The 12435-nt window shown below is 36.7% G+C and overlaps 2 protein-coding genes across 2 annotated transcripts in view; one reads left to right on the top strand and one right to left on the bottom strand.

Annotated features, from left to right (window-relative positions):
* LOC138705743 (zinc finger protein 235-like) overlaps positions 1–12435 on the top strand; it is a 158120-nt gene that overhangs the window by 123952 nt on the left and 21733 nt on the right. The window lies entirely within an intron of this gene.
* LOC138705744 (uncharacterized) overlaps positions 9901–12435 on the bottom strand; it is a 43432-nt gene continuing 40897 nt past the window's right edge. Inside the window, exon 6 of the mRNA XM_069834333.1 lies at positions 9901–12293. Coding sequence (XP_069690434.1) covers positions 12266–12293 — 28 coding nt within the window. The 3' untranslated portion in view covers positions 9901–12265. The remainder of the gene's footprint in view (positions 12294–12435) is intronic.

The raw sequence follows: 12435 nt of genomic DNA, 5'->3' as shown, positions 1-12435 counted from the left end.
AAAATGAATTATAAAATTGTACTCTATATGTTTCAAACTTGATGGTGGGGTGAATGACCATACTCTGAGACAGGGATTTACTAATGGCGATTATGATAAACAAAAAAAAATCACTGTTTTTTAAAGAACTATAATAATTTTATAGATTATGCTTCATTTTTCGTTCAACCTAACTAAGGCATATTGTAAAACGAAGTAAACATGCATTCTGTGCACTTCACTCTCGTCATCAAAATACTTTTTGTTTACAGTGTATTTTAAAGTTCTAAAGTGTTGTAATTTATGCAAAATTTCAAGTATTTACGCACTTCATGGAGTTCATGAGGCAATGACTTATATTAACACTCGAATGTGCCACTGAAACTGTCACTGTGCGCGTATCTTGTCATATTATCGTGTGTTATCAATCCTAGAGGTGACAATATTCCGCACTGTCACGTCATGCTGACCACCATGTCCTCCAAAGTGTTCCGAGGGGTAAGGTTCCACTTCTCGTACAATGCTGCCCGCATTTCGTTCATCATATCTAAATGGCGACATGGCACTCTTTGAACGAGCATATGTCACAAGTGTTCAAAAGGATTTCAGTCTGGACTGCGTGCTACCTGGTCTAGAGTTGACATCCCGATGTCGCGAGTGTAGTCCGTCATGCAGTGAACAGTATGGAAGTGGGCGTTGTCATGTATAATGATGAAAGTTTCGCCAGCGAAGAAGATTATATGGTCTGCTAACACCTCCACTATATATACGTGCACATTCAGAATGCCTCCATTGACGAAAACAGACCTCTTTCAGGGCCAAAACTGATATTGCCCCATAATATGATAGAAAGACCTCCAAACAGAGTTCTTTTGGGGAACTTTCAAGGTGAATATCGCTTCTCATGCTTTCTGCATACTATCTCTCTAAGATCAGGTGACTGGAAGCAAAATCGCGACTCACCCGTAAACAGCACCAGTGACCAATGGTCCACAGTTCAATTCTGGTGTTGACGTGTTAAGTGTAATCGCACTGTCCAGTGCTGGGGGAAAACTACGGATATATTGCAAGTCTTTTGAAGTTAAATTGATTCCTCGGAGTCTTCGTCGAACTTTCCTCTTACTCACAGTGATGTTCCTCATTGTTTCGACATATTATCTAGACTGGACCGTTGTTGTGTGGAGAAACCTGTCATCCCTGTCGGATGTAAACCTACCCAGTTCACAGAATCGCTGTAGGGTATGTTAGATACTTCCAGGATGGCATTAGCGGCAAAATGAATGACTCATCCAGCCTCAATCAACGTGACAGCTCTCACAATGTCTTCTCGAATAAGAGGCATCTTAACTTATCAAATTGAAAACACAACTGAAGAAAAAATGTTGACTTACGACAGAAAATATGCTACTCATTGATTGGTGGTTTATTGACGATGATTAGATTTTTACAAAATGATCCATATTTTTGCCAGTCAGTGTGTGTGTGTGTGTGTCTGTGTATATAAAATTCGCGCATATGCAAGTCACCACGTAATTTATCATTCCAAAGTATGTCCAAATTATTCTTTCCGAAAATTCCGCCCGAGCCATAATTTCCAAGAAAAATTGAGTTCAAACTACACAACCTGACAACGCTGGATAAACGATAGCATAGTAGAATGGGTTCAACATCAGTGGGCCACGTAAGTCATTGCTTTTATAGTCAGCCTCGTGCTAACACGAACGTCTTCATATCGCAGTATGCAACTGTATGTGTCTGGGTTCGAATACCCGTCTCGCAGCGTATTTCTTTTATGTATAAAGTTGTTTGGAATATTAACATCTTAGCATCCGAAAGAGATGAAGGTGAAATGAGTCCGGGGTCCAACACCGATAGTTACCCAGCATTTGCTCATATTGGGTTGAGGGAAAACCCCGGAAAAAACCTCAACCAGGTAACTAGTCCCAACTGGGAATCGAGCCCGGGCCACCTGGTTTCGCGGTCAGACGCGTTAACCGTTACTAAACAGGTGTGGACTTAATCATTTCGAAATGAATTACAGTGCACAGTATTTTCATTAACTCATTTATTGAAGTAGATTTCCATTATGCTTTTTTTTAATGTTAGATTGTTTCTTTTAGAATAAAATAAATATGGAAAATGCCTGCTATTATTCGGTTGGGAAGCTTTCGTCATCCAGCCTGCTCACAAAAAAGTTGAAAGGTACAGTTTCCCTGAAAAAGGATGAGACGATTGAATATTCCTAAGTCTCAGATGTAAGACACTGCGCATGATCGGAGACCAGAGCACTGATACACAAGATAACGAATATTGAGTTACTTAAATTCAGGCTATTTGGTTTGTTACTAGCATCGTTCCGAAATTCACTTCAAAAACTGCAAAAAATATGATAATATTACGTAAATGAAAGATAAATATATACATAAATCGTGTAGTTTAATCGACAATGACCCTTCATGACTAGATCGACACTCCGCACAGAAAGGAAAGCTTTCGTGTCGTTTCAATAGCTCTGACGGTAAGACTTCTGCGTGTTGTGTAGAAGAGTGTGAGTTCGATTCTTAGTCTACACAACGATTTTTTTTTTGTCTAAATAACGTTGAAATAGCTAAGTAACGTTGAAATAGAGTTCTACAAAGTCCTGAGATTAAGTGTTAATGATCGCAAACAATACAAAATTACAAGTTATAATATTATAAACGTTAATCTAATGAATGCATTTATAGACACACACACACACATATACTGTACAATGTAAATGCATATATATTGAAAACTAACAATTAAAATGAAATTAAAAATATATATAATAATAGACAAACTTTTACAAAGGTTTAGAGTCCTTAGGCTATGTCATTTCTTGAGAAATTGTTACAATATTTTATTAATAGCTTTCCCATTAGTGTAATGTGTAAGTAATGCACTCGCACAAAACAATTTTTGTTAAAAGTGTGGCTTTGGATTATTTCATTCTCACCCCTTCATTTAATTTTAACTATTTTATCTACGTGTTTGCAATAGTGTTTCATTTAATGTGAATTCAATTTTATTCATGTTACTAGCCCTACCCGTGCGCTCCGCTGCACCCGTTAGAAATAAATATAAAGTAATTACATAATTAAAATAGGACATTTGATCCAGGGAACATTCGTGTTTGATATAAGGATAAATCGTTTATTATGTAACTGAATTTAAATTGTATTTGCATAATTAAAATGCGATCATTTTGATCCAGAGACCACTCATTTGGTCATTAAAATTATTTTAGGAAAAACAGGAAACGAATGTACAGAATAGCCTATTACGTTTTCTGTGCATAAGAAGCTATTTTAATCTTACCTGTCCTCGATTCACTCAGAAGTTACTGTAATAACATTATAGCATTATGTCCATCTAGAGAAACTACACTTTCCAATGGTGAATTAATAATTAATTATACAAATCGGTTAATTTAGCTTCTGATATTACTTCATACAAACACAGAAACATTATCTGTAGGCTATCTTTCATAGCTTTCGATTGTTGCTGTCCAAGGCCCCTTATAGACGAAGTCATTTGTTTTTTAATTCATTACACGGCCTTAGATGGCAGTTATTGTAATTTTAAAACTCATTTATCTCATTAAATATCAGTCCTATCAAAATTTTTCAAGGAATAAAACTTATCGGAAATTATTTTTAAAGAAACGTTTGTTATGTAACATTTGTCACAAAAATCAATAATAAGCGAGATATTTCGATTTATTTAATTCAGGCCCCCTTATAACCCCCTTTTAAATAATGTATTTTGAATGCCATATAGCCTAAAATCTAAGTTACAACGAACTTAATTTATATTCCAATTTTCATCGAAATCCGTTCAGCCATTATCGCGTGAAAAGGTAACAAACATACAGACAGACAGACATGCAAACAAAAATTTCAAAAAAGCGATTTTCCGTTTCAGGGTGGTTAATTGTATATGTTAGGACCAATTATTTTTGGAAAATCGAAAATTACCAGAAAAATTTCGGCTACAGATTTGTTATATTATTAGTATAGATGATTGAATGAAAAAGCACTGTTGCAGTTATTGACTAATTACATGTATTAATACTAATTATTAAATGCATCTGTTAAGTAACCAATTGCAGTATCTTTTGCAAAATCTTGAATGTTTACATTGTCAATAATATTTCTGTACCATATACTATAATATGTTAAAAGAATTTGCAATAGATTTGGAATCCTCTACTTTATAATCATTGGTCTTAATGAAAAAATATTTTCTTTCTTAAGATATCTACAATTTTAAATTTAATAATATTCCGAATAGGTTTAATTGCATTATCTGAATTTTGTACTTTTCTATTCAAATATATTCTATTTTCCTCTTTCACAATTTTTGATAAATTACACTGTACTTCTTGCAGTATTTAAGAACATGAGGATCATTACATTGCAACTCATTACATATAGATTCTTATTTTTAATATATGAGATTTTGAAGTCCCTGCGTTATCTACATGTTTTTACTTTTGAATTTTTTCACAACATTGAATCGAGAACATCCACTGAAGTGATTATGAAATTAAGTGAAAAATTCAATACATTTACTCTTAATATTAGTAGTACCAGTATCATATGTTTTTCCAAGATTCATTTTGTAGACATAAATGTAAATGATCACTAGATACTAGTTTTTAAATTAATATTTTGAAATTGTTCAGTGACATTGGAAACACTTAGGATTCGTTTATCATGTTCAGACAAGCCATTGATTATAGGTTCTGTCGAATAGGAATTCAGTCTAATTCTGTGTACAAAACATTTATCAATGGCTGTACTACTTCAGTGCTACAAATTCCATATGAGATTTCTGAAGTCTTTTCTTTACAAATTCAGTGTTGGCTATAAATATTAATAAATAATGTAAGAAATAGGAATGATTGTAGTTATAAGTCTGATTTACATTATAAAAAGCAAGAAGTTACATTCCTCGGCAATATTCGAACTTTCGATGTTTGGTTTTGTCGTCCAACGCACAACCACGGACCTATTCAATGCTTATGTTAATAACCTACAATTTAGCTGTAGCAATGTGGTGTCATAATTTGGGGTTTGTTTACTTAATGTAATTAGATTTAATTTGATTAGTTTCGCAACAATTGGACTTCCTGTTATATCCTGTTATTTAGATATTTAATTTAGGGTTGATTTATTAACTCTTACTATGCAAGATGCCTCTTATTTCAATAATTCTATATCACGTTAAATAGTCATTTTCTACACTAAAGCATTATCGTCATCCCTCATTTCTCATCGTAATGGCGAACCGACGTGACATGAGACAGCGAGTTATAGCTCTAGTTGAGGCTAGATATGGGGCTAGATCTGCTGGCCGTTTGGTCGGTGTTCCTGGAAGTACAGCTGCGAGGTGGGTTCATCGTTACCAAAATTTAGGGGAGGTCAAAAATTGCCCTATTCCTGGGCGTCCGCAGATTTCTTCATTGGAAGAGGATGCTCTGTTATTCGAGACAGTTCGACAGGACCCCTTTCTGACTGCTTACGAAATAAGCGCAGCATCTAACATTCCCGGCTCTTCACAGACTGTGATCAGCAGGTTGAGGAACCGCGGTATTAGGAGCCGGAGGGCTGCGCAAATGGAAATATTGGGGGAAGCACAAGCTGTCGACCGTCTTGCCTTCGCTACCAATCGAGTGGATTTCGATTGGAGAAATGTAATTTTTTCCGACGAAACAACCATCTCGAGTTATTACAAAGGTCCTGCCCGTGTCTATCGTGAGGATGGTCTCCGACATGATCAGCGCTATGTGCACCGACGTAAAAGATCGGGGCGCTTTAGCATATCGTGTTAGGGGTGGATGTCTTACGATGGACCTGGTGTTATAGAACGAATCAGTGACCGGTTTAATGCGGGAACTTACTAGCACATTCTGGAAAATATATTCCTTCCTTCCGCCCGAGAACGTTTTCCCGAAGGAACATTTCTGTTCCAGCAGGATAACCATCTCGTGTACTATGCTGCAAGCATTCAAAGATGGTTTCAAAGGAGACCCGAGATCGAAATCATTAATTGGCCTCTGAAGTCACCTGATTTGAATGTCCTCGAAAATTTATGGATGGAATTGAAAAAGAGAAGAATAGCCACCTATACCCACCGACGCCCTCGAAATCGAGACGAATTGTGAGATCAAGTTGTTGACACCTGGGAAGATCTCGCCGGGGATCAGAACTTATTCCACAATCTCGTGACATCCATGCCGGATCGACTTAGAGCTGTAATAGAAGCTGATGATATGTGGACAAGATTTTAAGTTAACAGGTCTCTTTTTGTTTCTTATGATTTTTGTTTGAGGAAGAATACTTTTAACATCCAAGTAAGATTTATTTTTTTGACGAGGTTCAGCCCACTTGTAAGACCCAGAAATTGGGCATAAATTATTCCATATTTTTCGACAAATTAGACAGTCGAGGATCTCTGAACAAATTAATTACACCTCAATAAAAAAGAAGTTTTACCCGGGATCGAACACGAGACGTTTCGGTTATACATTGGAACCGACACGCTACTATATGAGCTACCGAGACAAGACAATGACAGCAGCAGTCCAGAATGTAGATCCCTTAGCAGGCATTTGCCATTCGGTACAGTGAAGCAATGATATTTTGTGACTCGAGCTATGTTGTGAAATCCTGGCCTTAAATGGCAGTCTTCTTCGTGATCCTTATTCTGGTCCTTGTCCTTGTTGTGGTCCTTATAACAATTCTTGTACTATTTGTCATGGTATGTATCGTTACGGGATATCGAGTGAACCGCGCTGTAGAACTTTAACTTCCGACGACCAAGAATCGTCTCATTCTTTTTAAGGGTAACTGTACAATTTATAAAACAGTTATATTACCGATAGTTCTGTATGGGTGCGAAACTTGAACTCTCATCTTGAGAGAGGAACAGAGGTTAAGAGTGTGTGAGAATAAGGAAAATATTTGGAACTAAGAGGGACGAAATTACAACAGAATGAAGAAAGTTACACAAAGCAGAACTGCAAGCATTGTATTCTTCACCTGACATAATTAGGAACATTAAATCCAGATGTTTGAGATGGGCAGGGCATGTAGCAGTGAATGGGCAAATCCAGAAATGAATATAGTATGTTAGTTGGGAGGCCAGAGGCAAAAAAACCTTTGGAGAGGCCGAGACGTAGGTAGGAGGTTAATATTAAAATGGATTTGAGGTAGGCGGCATACGATGTATTATTGTAGAAACCGGATTAATCTTGCTCAGGATAGGGGCCGATGGTGGGCTTATGTGAGGATGGCAATGAACCTCCGTGTTCTCCTCTAAAAGCCATTAATAAGTAAGTAAGGTTGTTCTTACTAGTCACAGTTCATGTTTACACTTATTGTACTTTATATAATTTATTTGCAATTTGTGCTCAAAATATTACTCTCCATACGACCTCAAAGGTCTGTGAGCCGAATAATATCTTTCTGTACGTTATGCAACATATCCTGTTGACAGTCGTTACAGCTGCATGAAGCCGTGCAACAAGATCCATCGACCTCTGAAGAGGTTTAATATTTAAATTAAGTACATAAAGTGCTGCCGTTCATCCAGCGTTCCCATATTGTGTAATTTAAACTCAATTTTCTCGGAAATTAGAGCCCAGGCTTAATTTTCGGAAACAATAATTTGGACATAATGTGCAATGGTAAATTGCGTAGTGGCTTGCATATGCGTAAATTATGATTCAGCCTGTATATATTTTTTTTCTTTATTATTTTAGTATGTTATTTTACAACGCTTTATCAAAATCTTAGGTTATGCAGTGTCTGAATGAAATGAAAGTGATAATACCGGTGAAATGAGTCCAGGGTACAGCACCGAAAGTTATCCAGCATTTGCTCATATTGGGTTGCGGGAAAACCCCGGAAAAAATCTCAACCAGGTAACTTGCCCCTACTGGGAATCCAACCTGGGCCACCTGGTTTCGCGGCCAGACGCGCTAACCGATGGTCAGCAGGCGTGGACTGCCTGTATATGTCAGATAATAATACAGGCAAATACACTTTTTGATGGTGTCTTGGTTTTTAGACCTGTTGTCGGGGTTAATTTGAGTGCTGATTCAATAAATCATATTGCATACTTTTAAATATTGCTGAATTTATAAAATAATTTAATACAATACTTCTTCTTCTTTCACTACCTCCTTATTGTCGCTTAAGCAGCGTGGAGGGGTTGCCTCTGATCCATTTCCGAGGGTTCCAGTATTTCTATGAATCATTAAATCTACCTTGTGCAGGTGATTAGCCTACCGATAAGGTGGCGATAGGTTACCCTACACAGTGCTCGTTCCCACACTGGAGCATTTCTGTCGGGGGCTCTCCCCTATCCTTCGTGTCAATACCCTTACCGCAAGGCAGCAGTGACTCTGATCTTCCGCCTTCTTTGCCGTTGGACTTCCTATCTCTTCTAGAACACGTTCTAGTTTTCGGTGATTTCAACACCAATCTTCTAGCTCCTAAATCAAATGGGACTAAACTGTGTAACATGTTGGAAGCGTTTAAATTAAAAATCCTTCCCTTTAACCCCACCCATCACACAGCTACTACTGAAACTCTAATAGATCTAATTATTACAAACAATACTGACAGAATTGTAACATCAGGGCAGTTGCCTGTTCCTGGAATTTCCGCACACGACTTAATATTCGGAGAGTATTCTCTCCAGTTCCCGAAAGCTGTAGCGAAATTCATTACATACAGAGATCTAAAACATGTCGACAACGATCAATTAATTTCCGACGCCATGGAATTGCCATGGCATACAATATTTAACTTAGTCACTGTAGATGAAAAATTGACCGCTTTTAATAACATGGTGATACAATTGTTTGATAAACATGCACCATTAAGGAAAAGACGTGCCACTCACCGTCCTGCTCCATGGATGACTGATAACATACGTACCTCATGACGTCACGTGACGCTGCCTACAGGAAGTATAGACACAATAAATCTGAGGAAAATTTTTACAACTATAAAAAAATTAGGAACAGGACAACGCAAAGCATTAGAAATGCCAAACGCCGTCATGCTCTCAGTCTTGTCGACCCCTTCATTTCCCCACGGTACCTTTGGAAGCATTTACGTGACATGGGAATAGGAAGTAAAACTACAGAAACTGAAATCCCAAACATATCACTTGATAAACTTAATCAGTACTTTACTTCACCACCCACCTCACAACTGATAAACAACAAAAACTTAACACCATGAATACTCTCTTAGCCATTCCTCTTCCTGCTCGCGAAAAGTTTTTCTTCTCTAATATTACAGACACAGAAGTTAGGCAGGCTCTTAAAAACACTAGGTCTACAGCGCAAGGCTCTGACAACATAAACATTGCTTTTATTAATAAATTAATCGATATCGTGCTTCCTGTGATAACACATATTTTTAATTCTTCCATCATCACTTCTACCTACCCAAATCTTTGGAAAACGGCTCTAGTGCATCCAATACCTAAAGTAAACACACCTGCATCTCCTAAAGACCATAGGCCAATCTGCATTCTTCCCGTTCTATCAAAGGCACTTGAACGTATTCTCCATAAGCAATTAAGCAAATATCTGATTGAATTTAATATTATCGACCCCTTCCAATCTCGATTCAGAAGCGGGCATAGCACTTCCACTGCTTTATTGAATTTAACTGAAGATATACGAGAGTCTATGGATAAACGACTAGCAACAATATTAATTTTATTGGATTATAGCAAAGAATTTGACTCTGTTGACATGGATCTGCTACTAACAAAACTTCGAGTGTTAAATTTTTCTGACAGCATTATCACCTGGATGCACTCCTACCTCACTGGCCGCTAGCAGCATGTTGTCTTTAATAATCGGTTCTCCTCCTGGCAGACAGTAGAGTCAGGATTTCCCCAGGGTTCGATATTGGGTCCATTGCTTTTCTGTCTCTATATTAACGACATCGCCAAGTCATTTAAATATTGCAGATATCATATTTATGCAGATGACGTTCAATTATACATTTCCGCCAGTCCTGATAGACTAAGTGACTGTATTAACAGATTCAATAAAGGTCTCGAATCCGTTTCATCTTGGTCTCAACAATTCGGACTTAAATTAAATACAGATAAATCACAGGCTATCTTATTTTAGAATAAAAGATTAATCCCCGATATATTAATAAGCTGAACCTTCCTCCTGTGACTCTGAATAAAGCGATCATTCCATTCAGTTCAACTGTAAAAAACCTGGGAGTTCATTTTGAATCTAACCTTACCTGGGACACGCATATCAAACACACATGCAAGAAAGTATTTTCCACTCTTCACTCATTAAAAAGATTCTACCACTATCCAGCTAAATTAAAGCAGACGCTTGTACAGACTCTTATTATGCCTCATTTCGATTATTGTGACGCTTTATTCAGTGATCTCAGGGTGGATTTATCCCAGAAACTGCAAAGTGTTCATAATCTGTGTGTTCGTTTCATTTGTAATGTCCGCTATTACGATCACATTTCGCCTTATTTCGATAAATTATTGTGGCTCAGGTTAAATGAGAGGAGAAAGTTACATTCCTTTTCTCTCTTATACCGAATTTTGCACACCTCTACTCCCTCTTACTTATCTGTCCGATTCCACAGTCTTTCTCGGTTCATAACTTAAATACTCGGTCACAATATGATAACACGCTAGAAATACCACTCCACACATCATCTCTTTATTCTTCATCTTTCACTGTTGCTACTTCTCGTCACTGGAATTCTCTGCAGCCTGAAGTCAAGGGCTGCCGAACTTTAATTTCCTTTAAATGTAAATTAGAAAAATATCTTGCGATGGGTTGCCAGACCTAACGCGTTGCAAATATTTAATAGAATGTGTTCAACTGTATTTATTTTTTATTTTCTTTTTTGTTTCTTATTTTTCTTGCGTAATCATGTAAATCGTGTTTATTTATCACACTTAACACCAATATGTATCCCACTGTGTTGTTTTTTTATTATTAATCTATTTTCTGTGTACATTTTATTCAATTGTCGGTTTCTGGTTTAATTATGTAAATCCTACTTAATTATAATCTAATATTAATATGTATACTAATGTGTTTATTTTTATTTTTACTGTGTACATTTTTTTATTGAATTATCGGCTTCTGTTTTTATGTGATTCGTATTTGATTCCAACAACATTAATAATGTATTTCACACTATGTTTATTTTTATTTAATGAAGGTCAATTTTTATGTAACTAGCTCATTTGATCTCATTATGTACCTAAATTATATCAGTATGTAATTACTTAATTCTGATCCAGTTTTATTTTCAACTATGTAAGCAAGTTTTAATCCTGGTTGAGTGTAAGAGAAGGCCTTACGGCCTTAACTCTGAGAGGTTAAATAAAGCCATTATTATTATTATTATTATTATTATTATTATTATTATTATTATTATTATTATTATTCTGAGTTCTTACATTATCGGTAATAACTTTTAGATGGTTATCATGGTTTTAGTAGACTACATGATTTACTATTTCATCTTTACAGACAGTTGCATGTCGGAGATTGTTCTTGTGCCTCCTAGTTTGTGCTTTTGCCCTTTGTGAGCGTGATTACGAGTTCCAACTGTACTTTTACATCTCAGATATTGGGTCCTAAAATGTAAATTCTTAATTATATCGTAATTATGATCCTATAGCAGGTCTGTACAATTACATTCTCAGTCACGTCGTTTAAATTTGGAGATAAGCATCGCAAAGGAATGGGCACTTCACACCGGTCATCCTTCAATTATGTCTACGTGTTACGCTATAATTGTGGGGTGCATATACTAAAAGTAAGTAGGACACCTACGTCCCAGTTTGTGAAGACAGTACATTTATGTTATTTTGCTGTCAAGCTTGGAGATCAACATAAGCCATGGGCTACCTGTATTGTGTGCAAAATATGTACAGTGCATTTGCGTCAGTGGACAAATGAAAAGAGATGTACCAATGGATATTTTTGTAGATAATATAATACGAATCAATCGAAATAATCGTAATAAGATATCACATTATGATCTACCTTCAGCTCTGAGATATCTGCCGCATTTGGATCTGGTACATGTTGCACCCTTCCATAAGCAACACAGCTATCAGCAGAGAAATACTATTTAAGATACATTTGCCTGTATTTCATAATATGAAAATGTGACAGGGAACACAACCTAAAACTGCAGTGAAGTATGTGCACGGAGAAGAAAAGCTCCAGCTAGCTGCCATTGCAAAAGTAACACAACCTGTAAGTACAGAAGTACAGAACTGCTAAATTTGTCGCAAATTTCACAGCACTAGAATTGCGCAGCACGAAAAGCAGCCAAATAGCACAATGCAGAGAGATCGCAGCCGCAGTAGAAATGTTGCCTATCAAAGTAGTGACGT

This window comes from Periplaneta americana, chromosome 9 (assembly GCF_040183065.1).
Source record: "Periplaneta americana isolate PAMFEO1 chromosome 9, P.americana_PAMFEO1_priV1, whole genome shotgun sequence".
Classification (NCBI taxonomy): domain Eukaryota; kingdom Metazoa; phylum Arthropoda; class Insecta; order Blattodea; family Blattidae; genus Periplaneta; species Periplaneta americana.
Note: the sequence above shows the minus strand (reverse complement) of the source record. Positions and strands in the feature narration are given on the sequence as shown.